Source organism: Diadema antillarum, unplaced genomic scaffold (assembly GCF_040938485.1).
Source record: "Diadema antillarum isolate AM-2024a unplaced genomic scaffold, OU_Dant_1.0 scf00000015, whole genome shotgun sequence".
Classification (NCBI taxonomy): Eukaryota; Metazoa; Echinodermata; class Echinoidea; order Diadematoida; family Diadematidae; genus Diadema; species Diadema antillarum.
In genome coordinates, this window is record NW_027270904.1 from 97595 (window position 1) to 125416 (window position 27822).

Genomic DNA, 27822 nt, shown 5'->3' on the forward strand with positions numbered 1-27822 from the left:
GTTGTTGCAGAATGTAATTCTGCAGCATTTGCACACCATCAAACTAATAATGACCGTTTGACCATTTAACCATTAATTTCAACTGATCATGTCCTGCTGGATAGAACGCAGTGTCCCACAGTGTGTTCACATAGTCGACTATGTGAAAACGCTCGAATTTAACAGTGTGAAGATGATTTCACACTGTGGTGTGGTTTTCACAGTTTTCACAAAGTAATGCTTTGTTTCACACTGTGAATTGACGACTCACATTGTGTTCACACTGTTAAAACGTTCGAATTTGACAGTGTGAAGAGATTTCACATTGTGTTTCACACTGTGTTTCACACTGTGTTTCTCATACTGTGGGACACTGTGTTCTTTTCAGCAGGGCTAGACGAGTAGTTCACGCATTCGTTACTTGCCACTCTTTTGTTTGGTCGCTCTGAATAGTGCAACAATCTTTCATCATGGTTTGCAGGACATCCGGGTACAGACATTTCAAATCAGTGAAAAATCCTCCTTCAAGTCTCGTCACAAGGACCAAGAAAGTTTGATTACTTTAAGTCAGGTCTGTGAATACTACTTTGGTCACCCATTTTCTCTCGCATTGTTTGGTAAGATGGGAGCGTTCCGCTTTCACCAAAGTTGTCATGACAACGCTCACATTTTGGTCATCAAGCCTTCTTGTCACGTGAATACGGGGTCATCCCACGAGACCGACACCCACGAGTCATACAGCCCATGAGTTCGACACTACTTAAGGTAAAAACAGCCCACGAGTTCGACAGATACTACAAGGGGCTCAATGTGTCGGTCTCGTGGGCCTTGTTTGCTTAGTATCGAACTCATGGGCTGTATGACTCGTGAGTTGTATAACTTGTTAGCTGTGTGACTCGTGGGTGTCGGTCTCGTGACGTGCACCCGTGAATACTGGTAGGGGAGAAAATCTACGATCACCACAGAAGGACCTGTCGTAAGTTGGGACAACATCTTTGTGTGGCCCTTAATATGGAGTACCATCAAACATTATACTTTTTGTATTCAGCCCAACGGCCATTGAGCAGTATTTCATGCGACATCAGACAGGCAGTTTCAGTTGATAAATTCTAAGTCATTATTGAAATACATGTATAGTCATTTTTTAAGAAGACTCTATCTAGAGTATATCTTCTTCCCTACTTTTTTTAAAAATCAATTGTTATACTACCAACTGTGAGTGTACAAGAAGGGTATAAACTCACCTCCCTGCAGTGATAGTGTTAACACACATATAGATATGAGCATTATATATTATACAAAAGTATAATTATCTTAAATCACATATGCACATACATACATACATAGATACATTATACATACGCGCATACACACACATTCATATATTCATAGTTGCATACATACACATGCAGAATATTACTCACTGTTCTCTGATTGTCCCTTGCTCTCCTTAGCTGTACTTACAAATAGGACTCGCCTGTACCAGGACCAACGCTGGTCGGGATCTGGACGGGGTCTTCCCTTATCGAGGTTAGTTGCAGTCCCAAAATCAAAGCGGAAAGCGAGAAATAATTGAACAAAGCAAAATTTACAATTGCTAGATGTCCTTCGACTCAGGATTAAAGAATCGTGCTCACTCGACCGTCTGATTCCCCGTAAGTGAGTGGTGCATCTGCCGCATTAACGCCGACACTGCGCCGCTTTAACGGCAACTTCTTCCGTTTTTCTCTTAACGTTTGCAGAAACTATACTTTTAAATTTCCCCCATCTGACTACGACAAACAACGATGCTCTAGTCAGCTGCCCTTATAACAGCTCGAGAAATCCAATGCTTTCGTCCAGAACCCTTTTTCTTTCTTTGAAATAAATCAGATTCAAATTCTGGGAAGGGCGCCATCAACGGAAAGTACCAGCAAAACAAGAAGGGTTTCCACGCATCAGGTCTCTTTCGGACCAAAGGTGCAAGATGGTCTCTTACGCAGAGTGGAACTTGAAACACATAAAATCACGTTTGGTTTCACCAGTTTTTAATCACTGCTGCATGGGAACTGCATGACACTACAGCCGTCGAGATTTGGGGGATAAACTTCCTCCTACTCGCTTCCAGTCCGTTTCACGCCGACAAAAATTAATGTCAATCGGTTAGGCACGAATTCCGTTCTATTCTAGCTAGCTGCGTTGAATATTGAATTCACGGCTGCTTGGATCAGTTTTAACTCTTCTCTCGCCCTCAGTGGATGTGAGAGGCATATCCCCCAAGTAATTTTGTCTCTCAGAGTTTCCTGAAAGGAGAAAAAATGTTTTCACGTCAGTGGCCTTGATCAACTTCTATTGCTATGATAGGTGACGACCGCGTCTGTCGACCCATGCATGAAAGCGCTGCGCATTGTCACAAACAGGGAGCATACGGTCATTACGATTGCTGTCGAAAAAGCTAAGAAACAATTGCTCATGTGCGAAACCATGTTTGTGTGCGTCGTGTTTTGAGTTTCCGCGTCTGTTGATTGTTAATAATGAAATTTCGACGTGGCAATTGAAGGCGGTCGGTGCTGGCATTATGAGAAGCAGTGGCAGAAGTCGTCTATTTTCATGCATGGATGGTGATAAGAAACGACTGCATTTGGCGGGAATGTGTGGCAATAAAGCGACGCTAATCTGATATCTCGATGTAACTGAGACACTTGCTTACACTGCATTGTAGCTTCTTCAAAAAAAAAACACAAAAAAGAAAAACCACGAAGTTATGATGCTGCAAGACCAGGAAAGTGATAAACAAAATTCACATGGATGCAATTTAAGAAGGGGGGAAACAAACAATCAAAGAGCACATTCCTCTCTTGCACTCTGCACAGTTGAGGCAAACTCATGGCAATAACAATCGTTTGGGACATTTCAAGCTAGGCTTGTTTATTTTTCATATCTTTTTCTTTTATCCTAGGCATTGTCCATGGCAAAAGGGGAAGGGTACATAATCATGACATTGATACGAGATATGATATGAGGAAGAAATGCTACCTTAATATCATGTTTACCCGTTATATTCATGTACCTCCGAAATCATGACATCCATCCATCATTTTCGAGTTGCCAATTTGATACACCCAACACCAGCAGATTTTTGAAGTCCTTCTATCTAGATATTTGTGGAGTTTGATCTCAAAATGAGCTAAATCCATTTTTTGTTAAAGTGAGACTTTTGCAATAAAGCTGCTAAAAATCAAGAAAATACGAAGTAAAATATGGGATAAATTTACTCATAACTTCAAGAATATTCCATGTTTATTAACAAGTGAGATATCCCTGGAAAGACTTTGTTTTGCTGTATATAATGGACATGCTTTAAAATGTTTTGAAAAAGTGCTTAAAGGGATGGTACAGTATTGGTGGAGATGAGAATTGGGTTTTTAACTTTTTGCGAGATGCCGAGAAAACACTTATGATATAGTACAGAGCATACCATTTTAAGAGGAATTCAAAGTTTATTTGATGAAAATCAGGTTTAGAATGACTGAAACATCCAAAAACAAAGTAAAACAAAGCGATCGTAATAAAGTGTGGGTCCCACACTTTATTAGAATCGCTCTTTTTTGGATATCTCAGCCATTTCAAAACCAATTTTCATCAAATAAACGTTGAATTCCTCATAGAATTACATGCTCTTTCATATTTCATAAGAGGTTTCTCATTATCTCACCAAAAATTGTTAGAAACCTGAAATTAGGTCTCAACCAAAACTGTACGATCCCTTTAAGTCCTCTTGAGGTTCAAATGTATCCAATGTCAATCTCTCCCTCCCTCTCTTTGTTTCCCAGCTTCAATCTCTATCTCCCTGCCTATTTTGTGTATATGTCTGCATGATGTGTGTATGATTTATATAACATCATTCATACATGACAGTACACCATGTGTAAAATATGACTATGTGTAACAAATATGTATGTGCATGCATGCACGTGTAAAATATGACTATGTGTAACGAATATATATGTGCATTCATGTACTGTATGTATGAATGAACAGACATGACAGATGCACGTGTGTAAGTGATCTTATGATTACAATAAAATGATGATAAATGTTTCGCAGGGTAGTAACTTCATTGATAGCAATTCTTCTATTGTCCTCACCTTAAAGAGCGAAGATTTTCAGTTTCGGTTTGAATGAAAGAGAACGTACATTAACTGATGTTTACGCGGGTTAATGACACAATTTTGAATGCCTTCCGAGTGTTTCGACCAAAGCTGAAAGTGTGTATTTTCAATTTTTCTTTGTTTTTTTTAATGCCGTTAATGCTGATATCTAACTCATGCTGAAACAAAAGACTGTCATTAACAAAAGTGCTTCGGGCCTGAAATCTATCGCATCTATCACCCTATCACATCATATCGTCTCTCAACTGAGGGCTCGCAATTGCTCATAAACATCGTTAACTGTCTTAATTTCACCATTCATTTTTCTCTGACCCACTTGATAGCTTGAAGGGCTTGATCTCATTTACATTAACCTTTCCCTTGTTTTTCCCCCTTTTTTGGTTTGTTTGTTTGTTTGTTTGTTTGTTTGTTTGTTTGTTTGTTTGTTTTTGAGAGGCGGCTCGATTCTGTACTTTTGTCAATGCACGGACTTGGCACGATTCACTTGGTGCCAAGGTGCCATGTAGAACGGGTACAAGACAAACCCTCAAATCATTTTCACCTCTCACAGAAACCTCCTAAGGGAATTGCAAGACAAGAAACCATGTACACTGATATACGGGGGATTTATTGACAAAGTACATGTACAACCTTGCACAAAAGTGTTTGAATGTCAAAAAAAAAGTCATAACGTATGAGGCAAAACGGATACGAAGCATGTTTTCATCGCATGCTCGAACGCTTTTAAAAGAGTCCCCGTCTAGATGCATTGTGATTCTATTTCATGCTACAGCACCAAACGATCAGCTAATTTGTCATGGAGAAGGAAAGATAAAAAAAGAATGAACATAACATCTTTTGTATTGTACATTTTGTATAGTCGGCTTTTTGATAAACGCTGTGAAGATGATTTTACGCTGTGTTCTGGTTTATCACAGAGTGCTCAATAGTAATGTTCTGTTTCACACTGTGAATTGATGATTCACAACGTGAAAAAAAGATATTACTTTTCTGGGTCTGAAAAATTTGTACTTGACTAATAGCAATGTTTGACACTGTGAATTCACATGCAATGTGAAACAGTTATACAAATGATGCACAGGACAGAGTGGATCGGTGAGAATTGGATGCACGAGTTTAACCATGGAACTGTTTAAACCCACGAGCAGAGCGAGTGGGTTTTAGACTTAAACGAGAGCATCTTATTCTCACTGATCCACGAAATACGCCTGTGCATCATTTGTGTTATAAAATGGGCTTGTAGATTCACGAAATACAACCCTTTTCCCCATCATGCGTCCGGTACACCTACAACACTATACAAGACTTGAGCCACGCAATCGAATTTTACCGGACGCATGGCTCAGTGTGGATCAGTAAAAATCAGTGCATGACGATTGACCAATCAGATTGCAGAGATTCTAAAGCCCATTTTATAAAACACAATGTTAAAGCGCTCGAATTTAACACTGTGAAGAAGATTTCACGCTGTGGCGAGGTTTTTCACAGTAGGCACATGGTAATGTACTGTTTTGATACACTGTTGATTATAATGTTCCACACTGTGAACTGATGATTCACAATGTGTTCACAATATCAAAACGCTCTCAATTTAACAGCGTGAAGAGGTTCCACACTGTGTTGACACTTTGTTCATACTGTGTTTTGCACTGTGATTCACACGGCGAGACACTGTTCTTTCCAGCAGGTTATGACGTCACAATAACAATGTATACTATTAACGGAAGAACAGTGTGCCAGACGTCTGATCAAAATAATTCACAGGTGAAAAAATACATAGTAAATATAGACATGGCTATACAGCATGGACGCTATGTGTGGGCAAATGCCTTTTAAACACTCCATAATATCTGCCATGTTTTTACATCATCGTTGTTTACTCTAAATCTTTGCATTTTGCCACCATGTTGCATATCTACTTTACCGAGCTAATGCCTATGCTAGTGATCAGTCATCTCATTTCTTTGCAATTTATTATCATATTTCTCAATAAAAAACACATCAGTTGTATAACATAATAGAATGATCACTTAAGTATGTGACCACCATAGTATACGATCACCACAGTTATGATGTTAAAGGTCAATCTATTCTTGAGAACATTCTAATCCAGTATATTTTGTGGCAAGCGAAGTTAATGCTCTCCGCAGGACATCCTGAAATACTTTAGCGAACATGAAATATCCGTGAAGTCTATATCAAAGTTGATCACGCGATCTATTTTGTGCTAAAGTGTAATGAGTGCACATATATGAATGTTTCACTTTATCAATTGCCTTCGAGTAATTGGGATTTTCCGTGCTTCTTTGAATACCTTGGACCGGTGCCTGTAAGTAGCGGTTTAACATCGTATTCTATACACTGATACAGGGGAATCCATTCAAACGAGGTTCCACTAACATCTCCTCGTAATATCGGGCGTTTCATCAGGAATGAAAACAGAATATTACAAAGAGAATGAGATTAGCTGCAAGATTATCTCGTTATATCAGGCATCTCGCTATGCTAGAGCTCGCCTTTACGTTATAACGAGGTTCCACTGTACAACAGCCGCAATTTGAATCTCCTGATGGCTCGGCAAGAAAAAAACAAGAACAACAATGATACTTCGTTATAAATCGCCAGCACACACTATGCATAGGTGCATCCTCACGCACATTTGGTCATGCAATAATGTAGGTGTATACGAGTTATGGAGGTGGCAGTTATACTGAAGTGTTTTGTCATCATTTCGAATTGTTCGGAAAAATTCGGGCATTTTCGTAAGGCCTTCTTAGCTGATTTCAACAATAGTTGGGAATCTTGCTTAGAAACTTTTCAGAAGCTGTTGACTTTTTTTTAATTAGTTCTTTCTCCTTCCTCTTTCATTTACCCATTCGATCTCCTCTTTTCTTCTACAATGGGAGATGCACTCGAGTGTTCTCTTTCAGTCTTTGGTGAGAGTCCTGAAAATGCGTGAACTCGAGAGTGACCAAGAAGACCGCTGCACTGATTGAAAGAAGGGTGGAGGGTTAATCACCTCTAGTAGCCGATGCAGACGTCTTTAGCACCTGAGCCTTGTTTGTGGCCTACAGAGAGATAGAAAGAGCGGGAAAAGATGAAGGACGAGAACAATCAGCGATAATGATGCAGTGCAGTGGAAGAGGTCGTGTCAGCTTGAAATAAGGAGATACTTGAGGCGACAACAGCTGAGCTTACATTAGCGGGGGACAGTGGTGAATTATCGAAATAACGTTCATTTTCCTCGCCAAACAGCGCTATTGTAGTAGAAGAAATATCATGGTCACGTGTGCAGGAGAGACGACCTTTTCCAAAGGGGAGAGACCAACCTGATCATCATTGTGCGGAACCTTCAAACGCTGCACACGGGGTATTTTATAATCATTTTTTTAAACCATGTCAGCGCCACAATAATATAATCAGTCTATTCTATCAAAAAAATATGAAATCGCAATAACGGGTTATATAAGTGGATCTGCGATTCTCATTATCAGCACGCAACAGGACGTGACTGTAGCATGATTTGACCTTCACAGAACGCGAGCAAAAGTTCGTAAAAATGATACTCGATGATGAATTTGAAAGTACGCAGATATAGTTTTTGAAGAAAAAAATATATATAACGCGGTACTAACACACAAGTATATACTGAATGACCCCCTGCATTCAAATCGGAACGAAAGCTATCTCTCAGGACAAGAAAGAAAGTTGGTGAAAATAAAAAGGAGGGAATGTAAAACAAGAAATGACCTAAAAGTGACAGTAAAGGGAGGTTGGCTTAGTTTTTATACCAGACGATTATTTTCATAGAGCATTCTCGGAAGGTCACAATATCAAAGCATCATATTTTGATATCACGTACAGTAATAAATATGTGAGTAATAAACTTACACCTCCATTGTGAATCGCTGTGTATTCCTACAAAGATCGAAGCACTGTCTGTATGACATGACATGATATTGAGCACTAAGTTTAAAGGGATCACATAGTTTTGGTTGAGACCTAACTTCAGCTTTCTAACATCTTTTGGTGAGATAATGAAAGGCCTCTTATGGAAATATGAAAGAGCGTGTACTTCCAAGAGGATTCAACGTTTATTTGATGAAAATTGGTTTTGAAATGGCTGAGATATCCAAAACAGAGCAATCCTACTTAAAGGTTGGACCCACCTTTTATTAAGATCGCTTTGTTTTACTTTGTTATTGGATGTCTCCGCCATTCCAAAACTAATTTTCATCTAATAAGCTTTGAATTCCTTTTAGAATGGTATGCGCTGTATCATTTCTTATGTGGTTTCTTGGTATCTTGCTTAAAGTTACAAGCCCAGTCTTCATCTCCACCAATACTGTACAATCCCTTTAAGGATGTTTTATATGTCATAAAAATGATTTAGAAAGACCATGGACAAGTTATCAACAGTGTAGGCACAGTATAATGGCGAGGGAGACTGCTGATTATCTCTTCCGTTTCCCCGCTATACATGACATTCATATCTAATCAAGCGTGGTTATAATATTCCGCAGGTTTTCACATTTTCCCTGTAGGTAAGAGAAACTGTGGAGGGGCAGTGTTGTCACCTTTTGATAGTAGTTAATGAAGTTCTCGGTATACAATCAATATACATGTAATCCTATTGTTCATTGTGAGATCAACTTTGTTAGAAAGTTACTACATTGTATTAGCCCCGGTTCTGACACTGGCCAGAGAATGTAATGAATATCTACGATTTTGTAACCCATCTCTCTTTCTCTCTCTTTCTCTCTCTCCAACGAAAGACCAAAGTATTGATGTTCTATAGAAGCTTATCGGCTATTAAGTAGGTTCCTGCCACTAAATAATTAGTAAGATCTCGAACTGCATGAAAAGACACTAGTCCCCCCCCCCCCCCATATCATTGTGTCTTCAGATTGTATCCATTATGTTGCATGTGTGTGAAATCTGGGGAACGTTGCATAAAAGTTAAAATTATGGTTACTTTGCCATCCAATGGTAACTACCATGGCAACAATACTCAACAGCCAATCAAAATCAAGAATTCCATGGAAGTTACCATTGGTTGGCAAAGTAACCATAATTGTAACTTTTATGCAACGGGCCCCAGATCTGAATGAATTAGTCCTAAAAACTATCCGTTGCACTGATGGCAGTGAGCGCAGCGACCACCCAAAATTATGAACGACCTTGGTGACGACAACCCAAAATTATGGTTGAAAAAAAAAAAGCTTCACACTTTAAGAAAGTGAATGATTTGTGGGAGACCTGTAATCAACATCTCACTGTATACAGCAGTGTTGGAATAAACCAATCAGCAAACGAGTTATCAACATGATGATCAGACATAATTTGATAGCAAATCCATCGATTGTAACAGCATTGTAAAACGATTTTGTGCTGGAGCTGTTGCTTTTTTCTGTAGTGCATTTTAACATCATCAAATAGCTCAGTCCGCATTATTTCGACAATTTAATATCTGAAATTCAGCCATCAGCAAGCCAGCCATCCGTCGTCTGGCAAGAAGGGGCGGCGTGAAGCGAATCTTTGGCCTCATCTACGAAGAAGTCCGTATTATTTCGACAGTTTTTCAGTCTGCATTACTTCACTCCACATAATATCATTTCTCAGTCCGCATTATTTCGACAATTCAATATCTGAACTTCAGCCATTCTACAATGCTAAAGAGTGTATTTCTTTCAAACTGAGTAACTTGAGCTCACGAACCATGTTCCGTACTGAGACGCTCGCAAATCTTGTCGTACTCGGGGGTGCCCACCAGACGATCGAAGGCCTCGTTCCACCAGTTAATGAACTCTGTGTTGTCCTTCCGGGTCATCATACCCGCTCCGGATCCATCCGGGTAGCAGTAATTGGGGAAATCATCCGGGGTCAGTCGCCGGAAGTCGGATTCCAGTTGTGGAAGCCTGATGGAGAAAGCGACATCAGACTGGATGAAAAGATAAAAAGACAAATAGGTAAGTATAGGTGTAGATAGATAGGTAGGTATAATAGACAGACATATAGAAAGATAGATAGATAGATAGATAGATAGATAGATAGATAGATAGATAGATAGATAGATAGAAAGATAGATAGATAGATGGATATAGATAGATAGATAGATAGATAGATAGATAGATTGATAGATAGATAGATAGATGGACGGAAAGATAGATAGATGGATTGATGGATAGACGGATATAAATAGAAAGATAGATAGATAGATATAGATAGATATATAGATAGATAGATAGATAGAAAGATTGATGGATAGATGGATATAAATAGATAGATAGAAGGAAAGATAGATAGATGGATATAAATAGATAGATAGATAGATGGATATAAACAGATAGATAGACAGATAGATAGATAGGTGGAAAGATAGATAGATGGATATAAATAGATAGATAGATAGATAGATAGATAGATAGATAGATAGATAGATATACGAAAAGATGGATAGGCCTAGATAGATCGATAGATAGATGGATATAAATAGATAGATATATAGATAGATAGGTAGGTAGGTAGGTAGGTAGGTAGGTAGATGGATGAATGGATGGATAGAGAGATGGATAATGTTAACATAGGAAGGGATAAAAGAGAGAAAGGGATATATGAGCACATACATCCATCGAAGACAGAAAGATAGGTCGATAGATAGATAGAAATAGATAGATAGAGAGCGGAGAGAGATAAACAGATAGCAATGAATAAGAAGGTGGAGGAGAAGAACAGGATGTGCTTAATTACTTTTTCAATATTTCCTTGACGTCAGAGGTTAAAGGGATACTCCAAACATACATGTGAATCATATGAATGCAGAAAATTAGAACATCTAAGATCTGAAGTTTTTTTTAGGGGGCGGGGGAATTGGAAATCACTTCAAAGGTTACAGATTAAAAAAATATATATATTTTTGGTTTTATTTTTGGTTGTTTTCATTTCTGTATCATTTGTTTCTTCTTTTTCTTTGTTTCTTTTTTTTTTTAGATACACCCAATCAAGAGCATGAACACAAGTGAGCGATGTTGCACTCCACTTACTGGTCATAGGGAGCTTTAGATTTTCCCGACGGGGACGTTTAGAGGGGGAAAGCACCTTTCTGAACGGGTGCTGTTCGTTATTCCGAAGGTTCGTTATTCCGAAGGTTCGTTAATCCAAAAATGAAATGGGTTCATTATTCCGAAGGTTCGTTGATCCGAAATGACATGTTGTCCGTAACGAACCTTCGGAATAACGAGCTTTGATTCATTTTCGGATTAACAAACCTCCGTAATAACGAACCTTATTTCATTTTCGGATTAATGAGCCTTCGCAATAACAAGCCTTATCACATTTTCGGATTAACAAACCTTCGGAATAACGAACTGTAACCTTCTGAACATGCGCAGAATCACGTATCAAAGTCGATCTACACTCAGCAAAAAAAGAAAGTAAACACTTTTTCGAGGTCATATTTTTCATAGAAGATTTTTATGAAAATCAATGTATTATATACCATATTAAAGGTAATTTAATTGCCTATTAAGCTAATAGTTTAATTAGAAAGAAAACTGTACGCATGAGTAAGCACATTCGATTTTGTCCTCCAAGGCACAAAATTAAAAATTGCAAAAATTGACAAGTTCTCTTTTATTTGCAAATGCCCTTCACGATAACATTGACAACAAAAGACCAGTTTAGCACAATGAGAGACATGAATGAAAAAGGAAAAATAAGTTTTTGTTCTCTTTATCTCTTTATAACCTCTAAGAAAACAAAGTGGGAAACTAAGGGGGAAAAACAAAAATTTTCTGTCAAGTCAAACTTCAAATGACAAAGGGAATAATAAGCATAAAAATAGTTAAATGAGCAGAATTTCTTTATTTATTTCTTTCAATCTAGTGATTTACGAATCCATGTGACAATTTCAAGAACCGAACATTATTCACAATTTCCAAATTTGAAAAAAACCCTCAAATTTCTACCATTTATGTTAGTTATTACATCTTCTCTCATTTCATTTCAATTTAGATTTGACATAAGATGCTTTATTTTCCCCATTTATTTTTAGTCTTCATTCATCTTTTGGTCTTTAAAGAGATCATAGAGATCAAAGGTTTATTTTTGCAACTTAATTCGTGTTTCTTTTTGTATGAAATTTGTTGTTTGTTCTTATTGTTCTATGGAAGAGCACATACGCATGAATGGCAAATTGTTCAGTTTTGCAATTTTTACTTTTGTGCCCTGGAAGCGAAAAACAATGGTGTTCACTCAGACGTAAAATTTCCCTTTTTGATGATCTACCAGGTTGATAGCCAATTAAATTACCGTCAATATGGTATATGATACACTAGCTTTCAGCCAAATATTCTATGAGAAATCTAAACTTGAAAAAGCGTTTACTTTCCTTTTTTTACTGAGTGTATTTATAGTCCGCGTCGCCTGAGATTTCACAACGTGTTCTGGGCTTATTTTACGTCTGCTCAATTCACGACGTAATGAGCTACTTCATACACCAATGATACGGGGCGCCATTTTACTTTTTATAGGTGGCGTCTCGGTATAATCTAAAGCTACTTTTCAACACGACGCAGGGAAGAGGAGAACGTCCACCTCAAGCGTCGACGAGTCGTCTCAAACGTCCGCGCCGCAAATCTAAAGCTCCATGTCGTACATGTACATGATAGAAGTCATTGCATAATGTTTACATATTAAAGCTGTGATTTTCAGTAATGAAACGGTTGTCAAAACTGCTGGAGGCCAGGTCGTGTTTCTTGTGGTACCACAAAGACAAAGCCATGTCAGAAAAAAAAGTGTTTGTTGCTGTTGCTGTTGCTGTTGTTGGTTTTTTTCTCATACCTCTCCTCTCCGCAGACCTTGCATCAACCCCATCGGAGAGTTGTAGTGTAATATGTGAATGAGTTCGGGACTAGCCCCCTAGGAACAAAAAAGAAAATAGTTTACAATGTAGTAACTTCCTGATAAGTGCGAACCAGGCCCTGTGTGAACGCCGTAATCCCAGTATACGCTATGACACGATATGACATGAAATAAAGTGCGAAAACATAACGATGCACAGAAAGACATAATGCAACACCACACACACACACACACACACACACACACACACACACACACACACACACACACACACACACACACACACACACACACACACACACACACATACAAGCACACACACACACACACAGATTCGATTCGATTCGATTTATTTTTTTTTTCAACAAAACATAACACGGAATAAATCAGGAATGCCTCCCTAGTGATCGTAGGCATTGTGCGTAGAATAATACACAGCATGATAGTCGACAAGTAAGAATATACAGTAGGAGGTCATGTTAAGAGGAAAAAAAATGAGAGGTCCACTAAAAAAAAAAAAAACATGGTTGTAAACTTTGAACCAATCAAGACAGGACGGACAGGAGAAATAAAACAACAGGACATAATTTGAAGAGTATACCAGTGAGAGGGACGAGGTACAAGGGAATAAATGGAAAGAAAAGTCTAGACACTGAAAATACACACTCGCAAATGCAGGTTTAATGGGAGCAAAAATAATTCATGTTACACAGAATGACCAACATGAGCTTGATTACAACACCTGACTACGGAGGGACATCCGGCTCTTTACTTCCAGGTCTTAGCATAACAAAGCGCCCGACGATAATGCTGGATTTTGATTACATTCATGGTCATACCTATTAGGATTTTGTTCATGGGGGTACATAAGCAATGGAGCGCAACGCGAGAGCGATGGGAGGGTGTGAGACGTGGTATCCCCCCTTTGTCCCTTGCACACGAGGAAGCTTTCACATTTTAAACAGAGTAGTGATTAATCCATTACAATCAAATGAGCCAAGACAGCCCTGTTTTACGAAGAGTTACAATTGATTGTATAGTTGATTTCAGCTGTAAGTCTATGGCAGCCTGTGTGGTAAGGACATTTAAAATCGATTTTATCTTTTGATAAAACAGGTCCCTGACTTAATGAATCGGAAGTAATATGATGGCGGGAAATGATATTAACGGGAACGAATCAATGTCACACAGAGTGGCCAACATGAACCTTACTATAGAGAACCAACGCAGTCTTACCGAGAGCTCTGGGCGCATCTTGTCTACTTTCACGTCTAACCACCACAATCAAATTATCGGGTATGAAAGGCTGAAAACACTAAACAAACGAAATAGAATAGACAAAGAGCAAACACAAACAAAAGGGCACCCTAACGCCTATCATGATATTAGGTTCATCCAAGTTTTGATTACATGTTAAAACTTGTCTACTCCATTCCCAGCGTAAAGTTTTCCTTTCTATGATATAACTATCCCTCCGCTTTCGCCACGAGTAAAACACGGAAGTGCTGTAAAATGTTACATAGCTGACAATGGTGTGGAGTTCACACCATTTAATGCCATCCATCCTAAGTGTCCTTAGATGAGGTTCAATGTACTATCCATCCGTTTTAAATTTAGAAGTTGCGGCAGTTTCCTGATTCCTAGGCTTAAAAAAGCAAAAACAAAACCTTGTTGAAGATTTCATCTGTATCGAATTCAATATAAGTACAGAGGGAATTATACTGCAATAAATAAGTCCCTAAACTATCGAGGTCCCAATCCAGTGAAGGCGAATTCCATGTAAGTGTAACGAGGAAGGGGAAATGGGCGGAAACACGACTGGCGAAATAATGACACAATATAACTGTCGCACAGGAAAATAGGGCTCAAAGATAATCATGAATTGTACACATTCATGGTCATACGTGGTGTGTGAGCGTGTATACCAGGAGTCTTTTGCATCTTGATAAGAATAGTGATGAAACCATTACTTTTAATGAGTTAATAAGTCAGAAGTAGATTGAAAACAGTAAATAAATAACCTACAGGTGCTTATTATTCCCAGCATGACACATACACACACATACATCGTGCACACACACAAACCGAAAAATTTAGAAAATACGCATGATAAAGATAGTGATGATAAAATGAAATATAACAATAAAAATTTCTAGAATAGAGTTCAAAGTTTTCTATACCATCTTTAGAGTTACAACAACGAAAAAGAAATAGTGGGAGGACTTGCAAACAAAATAAAAATCATAGCCCTGTCTCATAAAGCTGTTCGTAAAGTTACGCACGACTTTACGAACGACTTGATTATGGCAAGCCAGGTGAGTTTTCTATATTCATTGCTAATTTCAATAGCTATTAATGTTCATAAAATTTGTATATTATAATGTTTATTCTTACATGTTAACTCACGTTTTTAGTTGAAATGTCTTTTTGCGCCAATATAGATGAAATATTGACATGCAGTGTACTTTGCTAAAACGTAAGGGGAAAATGGGCACACATATTGACACTTCTTATTCCATGCAGCCGCTCATAAAGTCATGCGTAACTTTACGATCAGGTTTTTGAAACAAGGCCCTGCATGCTCTTTTTCCCCCCATAAATGAAGGTACTAGGAAATCGTTGCTTCATCCAAGCAATGAACTTCACTCACAGTAATGTCTGCTGATTTTGCGTATCTCGCGAGACAGCGTTCGTCAGCAGCCCATCCGGCGATGAAGCCGACTGTGAGCCCCTTCACGTTTCGGTAGTCGACGGATGACGAGTTCACGGCGTAGAGGGCGACATCCCTCTGCTTCTTCACGAATGCGCGCGTGAACGCGAAGGTGAGACTACGGTCGTACGTGTTCACCCAACCTGCACGGCCAGATTCAAATAAGGAGTTTTTTTTCAGCAAAAACGGGTTTAAGAGCCATTTTTTAAAAACATTTTAATGGGGCATAGGGTAAAAATGAAGAGTTTGTTTGCAAAAACCGATAAGTCCATTTTTGAAGATTTTGAAGTACCGTCTCTGTCATAAAGTACAAAACAATACCTTTAATGATATATTGGTCACTACATTATAAAGGTACATTTTTGAAGTTCTTATTATCCTCTTTATTTTTCTTGACCTTTAATCGCAAATATCTCCATTTGGCAAATATGGACTTATCGGTTCTTTTCTGTTCAAATATTGTTTCCATTACTACTTGTACTTGTATACAGATGATAAAAAAAATGAACAAGGTAGAATATTAGCAGTATCTTTCAATCAATCAATCAATCAATCAATCAATCAATCAATCAATCAATCAATCAATCAATCAATCAATCAATGATCTTAATTGATTGATTGATTGACTGATTGATTGATTGATTCAATCACTCTATCTATCTATCTATCTATCTATCTATCTGTTTGTCTATCCGTCTACCTTCTTAGCTGCCAACCGGTCTGTCTATCTTTTAATGATATGCCATGAATAATATCTGTGTTAGTATACTGTTTTTTGTTTATCTATTTAGTATTTCATTTATTTGACATGGAGCGAGTACTAGATAGGTCCGAATACAGTAAGCAAGTACGGATGGTATTCCCACTGATCAGTTACTAGCTATCCCCTTTAACATACTAATGTGATTATGGTGTGCTCGTTTCATGTTGTGCAAAAGCAAGTTAACATTTTATTGTTGCTCTTTGATACTAATAGCTGGGCAGAATCTATGAGATTGGTTCATAATCGTTTTCTGTACGAGCGGCACTCTAGGGATTCGACCGACCTGTGCACGCGTCGTACCATCGGGCCATGAGTCCGACTCCACCCCTGGCCCTCTGGCGTGGCGGGGTGTCCCAGCACCGCTCATTGACATCACACACCAGGATGCAGGTCTTGTTAGCAAGGGCACAAACTGCAGTAAAAGCACGATAATCATGATTATGCTTGCTGCATAGAGAAACCACTGCAACAGGTGCTGTTCAATTTTTGTACATTGTTAAAGGGCAAGTTCACTTTAATGACATGTGGATTGAGTGAGTGCAGCAACATTAATGGAACACATCAGCAAGGTTTCAGACAATCCGTTTTAAAGTTATGAATTTTGAAGTATCTGCTTAGTCACTGCTGGATGAGAAGACTACTACAGCTTGCGATGTCAGTGCGTACAACGATATGAAGAAATTATAAAGAAAGCTCAAGATTTTTCACTTTTCTCAAATGATAAAAGAACACTTGACTTCCCTCTTTCAGAAGGCAAGGGGGAATAATATTACCCTTAATATACGTCAGTGACGAGTATAGAAAATGTGCACTTTCTTCAAAAAGTACAATTTTGTGAAATTCTCTTTATATTCTTCTTATATCGTTGTACGTATGTGACATCATGGTGTGTAGTTGTCTTCTCATCCAGCAGTGACTGTGCAGATGCTTTATAAATTCATAACTTTTGAACGGATTGTCCGATTTTCCCCAAACTTTCACTGAGGTGTTCTTCTAATACTGCTGCATTTATTCAATTCACACATTGTATATGAAGGTGGACTTGTCCTTTAAATACCATACACTCTAATGTAAAGATATTGCAATAATCTCGAACACTTAATAATGATATACATGATACATGCCAGTTATGATATGCGACACAGTGCTACTATTTTATATTCTACAAGCACCATAACGAGGGCTATATACAGACTCTGTGATGGGGGCGAATATAGTGCATCGCAAAGCATGTAGCCATTAGATCTGTTTTAGTAAACAATTCTCTTACCATTGTAGGCCAATTCATTTTCTTGGAATCTGTCCATATCTGCATATAAAATTATGATTATATTTGTATCTCTCTTATATCTATCTGTCTTTATCTCTCTCTCTCTCTCTCTCTCTCTCTCTTGTCTATGAATAATGCATATCATAAGTGTATTTTCAAGAGCAAATACAACAGGCCGAACTGCAGAAGGCTTTCCTTGTTTCTATGGCAACAGAATTACGATAAACGCATCAATTCCTCAGTGAATAATAGCACCACATTTTAACATTTTGTCTCTGATTATGAACATTTATACTCGTAATGAATGAAAGAACAAATCGTAACAAAGCACTTTACGGTCAGTGCCCTCGATATTATTGTTGTGTCGCGCGTACCGATTTTATCTTCGCCCCTTTCGTTTCGTTCGCAGTATCATAGCAACGGTTTTTTTTCTCCCCTTTCTCTCTCTCTCTCTCTCTCTCTCTCAATTGATATTGTTTTAGGAACCAACATGTATATGATAAAAAGATTTTTAATCAGTTGAATGGTGAGAAGAAGATAACGGTAGACTCATATTATCAAGTTTGTCAGGGATAACTCCTAATCTGATTATTTCTAATGGCAATCATACGGAATGGTCTCCTGCTCGTACCTGTACTCGACTTATCAAACATGGGCTGATGAATAAAACGGAAATTCTGTTACATACATATAGGCCTATAGGTATATATATTACATATATATAATTATATATATGTATATATATATATATAGAGAGAGAGAGAGATAGATAGATATAGATAGATAGATAGATATAGATAGATAGATAGATAGATAGATAGATAGATAGATAGATAGATAGAAAAATAGATAGATAGATAGATAGAGATAGAAAGATAGATACATAGATACAATATTGTAGGGGTGAAAGCATTCAGAGGGTTATCATATTCCAGGTGCTGAGGTGTCGCCCTTTCCCATGATCTCACGATTTGATATTGTTAGGAATTCCATTTAGGTCTATTTGACTAGCTGTCATTTGATTAACTATAAAAAAGTACATGTTTTCTTTATAAGCTTTAGCACGTCCACAATAGATCGCCGCACAATTGCCTTCAGTTTTCAACGTGTGGACTAATGTAATGGCGACAATCTTTAGAGACTTTTTTCTTCCTCCCCCGAGCAAGCTCCATTCAAACTGCCATTAGTGGACGTTGGTTACGGCAGCATTGGGTACAAGTAGTCACAATCTATAGATCAACATGAATTTCCAATGCACAGCATTTAACAAAATTAATAAACCGTTTTAACCATGCATTCAAATTGATGGAAAATCTCCTCTTGAGATTACAAACAAACAAACATAAAAACAAAAGGAAACAACCAAACAATTAGAAATTAGTTTACCCGTACCCTTTGTAGGTGGATTTTAAAGGGATGGTATTGGTGGAGATGAGAATTGGGCTTTTAATTTTTTACGAGACACCAAGAAAACACTTATGAAATAGTACAGAGCAAACCATCTTAAGAGGAATTCAAAGTTTATTTGATGAAAATCGAGTTTGGAATGACTGAAATATCCAAAAACAAAATAAAACAAAGCGATCATAATAAAATGTGGGTCCCACACTTTATCAGAAATGCTCTGTTTTGGATATCTCAGCCATTTCCAAACCAATTTTCATCATATAAACGTTGAATTCCTCAATAGATTACATGCTCTTTCATATTTCGTAAGAGGTTTCTCATTATCTCACCAAAAAATGTTAGAAACCCGAAATTAGGTCTCAACCAAAACTATACGATCCCTTTAACACATGAAAGCCACTTTAGATGCACAAGTTGTTGTAATGTCGGGCACGCCTCGAACAAGCTAGCTGATCGTCAGGAACAGCCCCCATTATAATGTCGCGTATAGGGCTCACACCCGTAAATAAAATGGAATGTCCCAGACCCCTTCACAAATTCGTACCAAAGATACCAAAATAAATGAAGAAAAAAACTAATTAAAAATCATTAATGCAGTTTGGCATAAAACTGAATAGCTGCAGATATTGAGTATGAACTCCTCTACAAACTGCGTTTTGGTTTGAAGATGAAAGTTTTTCTCATGGAATTTGAAGGAACTATATTTCATTGGGTGCGTGTACAGAAAATAGGTGATTTTTTGAGTGAAAAGAACTCGTAGTCTCGCTTTGCGGACCCTTGGACAGAGTTTGAGCCGATGAGGGGGTATAGCTCACTTATCCAGGTTAGTGAAGATGAAACACCTCATTTCTCCCAGCTATTTTTACAAAATTTTTCAAATTAACACACGTCTCCATGAGGAATTATTTACCCGTGTGAGCCCTATAGTGTTTGAATTGAGTTTAGAAAATCAGTCTACACACTGCCTCTTCAAGCTGCCTACAAAAGGTGGCGCTTTATCGATTTACTTCGGTGGGTGGATGTACACAGTGAGGGATTCAGTCGTGTAGACTTGTCATGCTTGCATGGATGATCCCAAATGTGAGATAAACTTTGACACATGAAAGTCCTTGGTGGCACCTGTTACAGTGGCGGATCCAGAGGGGGACGCAACGGGTACGGGCGTGCGCCCCCCTTATTATGTTGTTAAAACAAAAGAAATAAAAAGAAAAAATGGGCGTGTGCGCCTCCCTCCTTATTTTTGTAAAGGCGCCTCCCCTGGATCCGCCTCTGTGTTACAAGATAATCTGAAATCTGCTGTATACTACAACCAGATACAACTCGCATCGATCGTGAGATTTCGCCGATAAACAGCCGGATTCATCCGCCGTCCTTGCATATTGGAGAAGACGGAAGCAACAGTTTTATAATGTTTAACCATTGTTTTCATTCCCTCTCGACAGTTTCACTAATGATAATCTAACTAATCTCGTGCAGTAGTCTTACCAGTGGTACCGACATCCTTGTACTCTTATCAACATTTGAACGAGAAACGATTCGAGAGTTAAGATAGTCTGAAAGGAAGGAAGGAAATAAGGAAGAAAGGGGGAGGGGGAAGGGAGGAGTTAGGGAGGAAGGCCAAAGGGAAACATCTCACCTGCGTTCACGATGTCTACGTTGTATCCTTTGATTTCATACGTCGATTCTTCCCTGCGCGGGAAATAAAAACATTGTCGTCTGCATCAAACATTTTCGATTGCCACAAGAGATGAGAAATGGTGGCTTATCATTCTGACATTTGTTTACTTCATTTTCAAATTGCACCCATCTTCTGCTGGGTTTTTTTTTTCATCTCTGTGGACATCGCGATGCAACGTTTTTAGGGTCATTATGCTGTTGTTGGAAAATGATACAGAGACAGATCGAGAAAATCAATACTTGATAAATTTCATTCCGCTCCGTGAAGTAGGCCTATAGCTTGGGGTTACGACGGATGGTAATACAAAATGCATGAAATCACTCAATGCAACAAAACTCTCAATAAAAGACAACTGCTATGTTGTTAGTAAAATTAGATTAGGAAATTTTGGTAATTGTTCACTTTGAGACTGCAAATTACAAGACCTGCTTTTCAGTAGTCCTCTCCAATTCCGACAGTTTTGAAGTGGTATAAATAGAAAAATAACAGTATAGATTGTACTTTAGTTCACATTATTTTCCTTTGTTATAATATTGCACTGATTTTGCATTACTATGTTATATGTAAAAGCTTTATGTTTTTGGAAATGAAATGAATGAAACGATGATGATGAAACAAAATAATTACCTTATACACAACAACACTTTAATACGCATATACCCCATCGCAATACACACCCTTTTTGATAACTATTTTATTGGTTTATACGATATACGAATGTGTATATCATTGGTTTTCCTCATTTACCATATTAATCTGAGGTCAATTAGATAGGAAAATACTTACACTTCTAGAACATATGACATGTATGAGAGAGATGGATAAATGCTGGGTGAATTTATAAGAGGAGATAATTCATGCCAGAAGAGAAAGAAAAGACCGAGAAAGTCCTAATCTTCGATAAAATCAACAAGCCTAAAAATGAGATCTCTTATATATACTCGAAGAGATTCTATAGTCACTAAAATGCTGACCATCTGTTACATAATTATAGATAATCAATGATGATAACATGATCTAAACGTGTTTAATAGAATTACGGAAGTGTCCCTGATAAAATACTGATATAATCAATATTTTGATACCATGCGTTCTTGTTTGTTTGTTTGTTGCTTGCTTGTTTTTTATGCAATTTTTTGTCAACCGATTATGAAAGTGGAGATGAATGAAATGAAATGAAATGAAAATAAAGCACTTACAGATATTCCAGATTCACTCCGAAATCGCTAATGGCAATTGTCCAGACACGATCTTAAATGGAAACAGAGAGAACACCATTTTATTATTTCGTTCTGAAGGAGAAGGGGGAAATTACAGCAGAAACTGGACTCTCTTGGTCCATCAAATTCGTTGCAGAACTTATCAATTTGCATCACTAAAGTGGCATCTCTTAATCTCAGTGCATGATATGTCAGTATATAGAAGAAAAGTTGTGACTGGTTATTTACAGTAAAAATTTGCGCTAAATCAGAATGAAATTTACAAAAATATGCCAAAGAGAAAAAGGAACTTCAGTCTTTTTAAAATGTGTTGCTAATAAGGTTGAGAATCATATATCAATCAGACAGTGTAGTTTGGAAAATGCTATAACTGAAACAATGATTAGGCTTATATACCAACAACAAAGGGTCCTAGTTTCTACAGTTTCTACTGGGTAATACTTATTGTATGAGATTATCATAAATCGATATAGCACCAAACCAGTATCTCAGTAGCAGCCGTGAAAAAAAAGAGAACATGGGCATACATACTCGGCTTGGACTCGAACCAACGATCTCCTGAATACAGACAGGCGTCGTATCCATTAGACTACCGATCTTTCGCCCGGCAACCAGGTATATATGCATATATTGCATATATTTACATATTGGTTAAAGGTATGATGACACAGTTTAAAAATAGCATGAGTTTTATTATGACAAATTTGAGATGTGTCTCTCCTTTATTTCTTTATCTGCTCGATTTCTCGCTATAGTCCGAGTTAAAGCTCTTGCTCTGCCAAAGGGGCCCACTCAAAGGTGCTAGAGAATGATTCGAACATTACAGTGCAAGCCGATTGGTCGACTATTTTCAGACCTTTGACCTTGATGCTTATCGCCCTATCCGTAGGCCCATTTACACTTGCTTGGAAAAATCGCGATTTTTCTAAAATCGCGACATTTGGGTGTAAGTTGCTAAGCAACTACACCCAAACGCCATCGAAACATCGCCAGAAAAATCGCCAACCGGAGTGCGATTTTTTGAAACATCGCGAAGTTTGAGGCGAAGTTAGCGAGTGTAAACCCAAGCTGCAGAAATATCGCGATTTTTCATCACGTGACTCTCGGTATCGGATTGCACCGGGAGTTTACGCGCGCTCCCGATCCCTCTTTGGAACGTGTAGAGAGCACGTCGGTCACTAGCCAGAGTACTAGTACACGGTATAGACAGCTGTGTACATCCACAGGTCTGAACGGCCGATCCTCGGTCGGCTCGTGGTCTCTCACCTCACCCTCCCTGATGAAACTAGTACACTGTACGTGAAAACTACTACTGGTAGCAAACCTGAAGTTCTCCAACCACGTATCATCACCCCATGACAACTTAACAAAATAATGTTCTCCCAGAAATGCGTTGATTCAGATTGTGGGAATGCCGTACTGCTCTCGATATATATATACGTTGTTTGTGGAATACAGGACTCAGGAGTACGTAACAAGTGTAAGTTCTTGCTGTCGCCTGTTAAGATACCAGTCCTAACTTCCAAGTCTTATATACTTCCCACTTTCGTCATATCGGCGAAATTTCATGATCCTCCTGAATGCTGCTGTAGATGAAGTTTTACACACCTACTACGTATGTAATATAGCAAGCTATATAGTTTTACCGTAAGTAAACAGTCTCGAGAAGCACAAATTTATGTGTGCATTGTACTGATAAAAAGCCCTGGCTCAACGTTGTGATCAAAATATACTGCACTGCAGTGAAAACGAACAGAATAGCGCGCGCTTCCACTCAGCTACCGTGTTGAAAACAGGTAAATTACGCATGCGCACTACCGACCAAAAAATCGCGATGTTTCGTGAAGCTCAAACTTCGCGTGCCTTTGCGCAAGTGTAAACGGTGGAACCAAAATATCGCGATTTTTAAAATCGCGATGTTAGTAAGTGTAAATGCGGCTAGTGTTTTCCCGTCCGTTCACCTATATACGTCCACGAACAAAATAATGAGTTAATTATCCCTCCAGTGCGGTCAAACATGGCAACGGTATATGTGACCAAGCGATGAGCGCGCCAAAATTTTGAGTACTACCAAAACTCATCGCTCAAAAGAATTCAAGTTAAAAGCTTGAAGCGAAATATCTTCAGACTTAGCGTTTTCAACCGTCATTTCATTCCTTATTTTCTTTCTTTCTTTCTTTCTTTCTCTTGGTCGGTGGCACTTGGTAGCGCATCTATCAACTAAAAGTGGATAATGGTAAACTCGTTTACAAAACCTTGCAATGCGTAAGTAGGCCCAATTGTGAACCGACTGGTGACATGGTTTGTTTCAATCTAGCGTGGGCTTATATCTGATCAAGAAAACCTGGCTTTACATACATATAAGCCTCTATAGGGCTCACACCCGTAAATACAATGGAATGTCCCAGACCCCTTCACAAATTCGTACCAAAGATACCAAAATAAATGAAGAAAAAAATTAATTAAAAATCAATGATGTAGTTTGGCAAAAAACTGAATAGCTGTAGATATTGAGTATGAATTCCTCTACAAATTGCATTTTGGTTGGAAGATGAAAACTTTTCTGGTGGAATTTGAGGGGACTATATTTCATTGGGTACATGTACGGAAAATGGGTGATTTTTTGAGTGACAAGAACTCGTAGTCTGGCTTTGCGGACCCCTGGACAGATTTTGAACTGAAGAATCCATCCTGAAAATTTGATGGATGAAAGGGTATATCTAACTTATCCAGGTTAGTGAAGCTGAAACACCTCATTTCTCCCAGCTATTTTACAGATTTTTTTTTTTTTAAATTCGATCTTTAACACACATCCCTATGGGGAAATATTTATGGGTGTGAGCCCTTTAGAGTAGAATATTTTACAAAGTGGAATTGAAAGTACCGCCGCCTGTGAAAAGTTTCCAAAGGCATATTTGCGGATTAAGTGAAGAATGATGTTAAACTCTCGGTTACAATTTGGGGAAATTAGATAATCCCTTCAAAAACTATAGTTTCGAGCAATTTAGTCATATCAATAGGCCACACTCTCTACAATTGATCTCATCAACTGCGACGACACAGTATGAAATCAATATCAAGAAAACATATTCAAAAACACAATTCATTTTCACATCTCAAAACAGGTCCCCATTCCGTATAGATTTGTAACTGAGAAATGTCAAGTCCGAAGATTCTATTCTGCTTGCCTTGGAGAGTATAGTCAGGTCAAGTACTCGTAGGATTTCCAAAACGAAATGAATACATGCCAAATTCTGTTCTTAATAATGTGTGACAGTGTTTCATTTATCTTCCTACCTTTACGAAAGCTACATAATAGTGGTGGAGACTATTCCCCTTATTACGAGGTCACTACAGAATTGACGTGACGGTTTTTTTTTTTTAAGCAAACTTTGGGTAATCGCAGTTGAGCTTGAAAAATAATATGAATCCAATACCTTGCGAATTCAAAACGCAATTGACATATACATGACTGTATTCTAAATTAAAGGAATGCGGGCAGCTGGGCTTTCGACATTGAACTGTCCACACCAGCTAAATTAATGATGGCCGAACAGCTGGCTACTCCATAACACGTATGCCCTCGCCATGCCCAACGGCATGGCCAATGCAAATGAATTTAAATCAACACCAAAAGACTATCACATTTTGTTCCTTCTTCTCGTTCTCTCTCCCCCTCTCTCTCCCTGCCAGTCTGCTTTTCTGTCTCTCTCTCTCCTTTTCTCTGATTGTCTCCTTTACTCTCAGTATCTGTGATACCCCCTCTCTCTCTCTCTCTCTCCCTCTCTCTCTCTCTCTCTCCGTCTTTCTCTCTCCGCTATAGGGCTCACACGTGTAAATAATTCCCCATAGAGACGTTTTAAAATTCATATTTCAAACAATTCTGTTAAATAGCTGGGAGAAATGAGGGGTTTCATCTTCACTAACCTGGATAAGTGAGATATACCCTTTCATCCATGAAATTTCGAAGGCGGGCTCTTCAGCTCAAACTCTGTCCAGGGGTCCGCAAAAATATTCTTGTCGCTCAAAAAAAAAACTACCTATTTTGTGTACATGCACCCAATGAAAATGCAGTGTGCAGAGGAATTCATACTCAATATCTAGAGCTATTCACGTTTTTGCCAAACTGCGTTATTGATTTTTAATATTTTTTTTCCATTTATTTTGGTATCTTGGTAGCAAGGTACGAATTTGTGAAGGGGTCTGGGACATTCCATTTTATTTACAGGTGTGAGCCCTATATCTTTCTACTTACATTTCTCCAAACCTACCAGCGTAGCTTCACTTCCATCTTATAATCAATTATAATCTTGTTTACATTTCATCCGTTGACAAACCTGCATTTATTATCACCAGTGGTTTTCATGGTTGACGAGAAAATTGCGAAAGCGGACTACAACATCGTATTGTCGTAATCATGTTATATTATTTGGTAATCATCGTAGTATGATGAGAAGGTACGAGCCTCTATACCAGAGTTAAAGGGATGATATCGTTTTGGTTGCAATGGGTCTTCAGGTTTCCAACTATTTTTGTGAGATAATGAGAAGCCTCTTATAAAGTATGCAAGAGCATACAATTCGAAGAGGAATCCAAGGTTTATTTAATGGAAATTAGTTATGTAATCGCGGAGATATCCATAAACAAAGAGGTCCTATTAGAAGGTGGAACCTACGTTTTACTAGTACCACTTTGTTTGAATTTGTTTTTAGATATCTCACAGCCATTTCAATACCGACTACCATAAAAGAATGAATTCCTCTGAGAATTGAATGCTCTTTAATACTTCATAAATTGTTTCTAAATATCTCTCTCTCTCTCTAAAAAAAAGTTAGAATTTGACTCCCCACCTCATCCAAATGTACATCATCCCTTTAAGTGATAGTGGGGAAAAAGTTTGTTATTAATTGATGTCAAACAAGTTTGACAAAAGTGACAGCTAATGTAAGACCACATTATGAACAATCATAGAATTAAGTGGTTGAACACAAAATAAGGGATGGGTTACCTTGACTCGTCTGAGATTGTGTCTTATTCTCTCGGGTCTGCGCCCGGGCGTTGACTTCGATGGTGCCATCGTTGTTCTTGGCAATACTAATGGAAGACAGGATCAGGGCGACCAAACTGGCCGCGAGAGCGAGGAGGATGGCACAGATGACCACTGGTCTTAAGGACTCGGACGATCTAGCCATTGGTACTTGTTCTTTAGGTCCTCGTCACTGCGCATTAAAAAGTTCTAAAGCTTGTACGCCTTTTTTTTCAGCCACTTAGAGCCACCCTATAAGGACACCTATTCACACTACATGTATTAGGACATCCGTGTCAAATATTCCGTGCCTACCCGATCGAAAAGTGTGTGTTCGAACTGATCCCTGTCGTTCTCCACAGACCAATGACCGTGTCTGATAACTCCTTGCTTCGGCCGAATCTGTCCGGTCAGCAAGCTTCAAATTTGTTTTTCTTCCAGGTACTTATTTCGGACTTTCGAAGCCTCGAACTGCGCATGTACTGAGGTCCACAGCACTGGACAGTCTCTCTCTCTCTCTCTCTCTCTCTCTCTCTCCCCAGGGCAGTCATTTCGGGAATATGAAATGCGCCTTCGGGCCTAGCATCGGGGTCGGGCCAACATGAATGACCCCTCCCGAGTTCAGTCATTATTGGCAGCACCAAACAAGTTTAAAGGGACTTGCACAGTACTGGCTGAGGTGAGGATTCAGGTTGTAATGTGTTGCGAGATATTTAGAAACCACTCTATGAAATGTTAATAAGCATACAATTCTAA

The 27822-nt window shown here is 38.4% G+C and overlaps 1 protein-coding gene across 1 annotated transcript; it reads right to left on the reverse strand.

Moving 5' to 3' along the window:
• Positions 1-7151: 7151 nt before the first annotated feature.
• On the reverse strand, positions 7152-27232 carry LOC139723523 (uncharacterized). Its single transcript, XM_071634766.1, has 8 exons — positions 27049-27232; positions 22020-22071; positions 20779-20831; positions 16749-16877; positions 15643-15845; positions 12972-13049; positions 9849-10071; positions 7152-7198 (listed from the first exon to the last, which is right to left on the reverse strand). The coding sequence occupies exons 1-8, from the start codon at positions 27230-27232 to the stop codon at positions 7152-7154; spliced, it is 969 nt and encodes a 322-aa protein (XP_071490867.1).
• Positions 27233-27822: the final 590 nt, after the last annotated feature.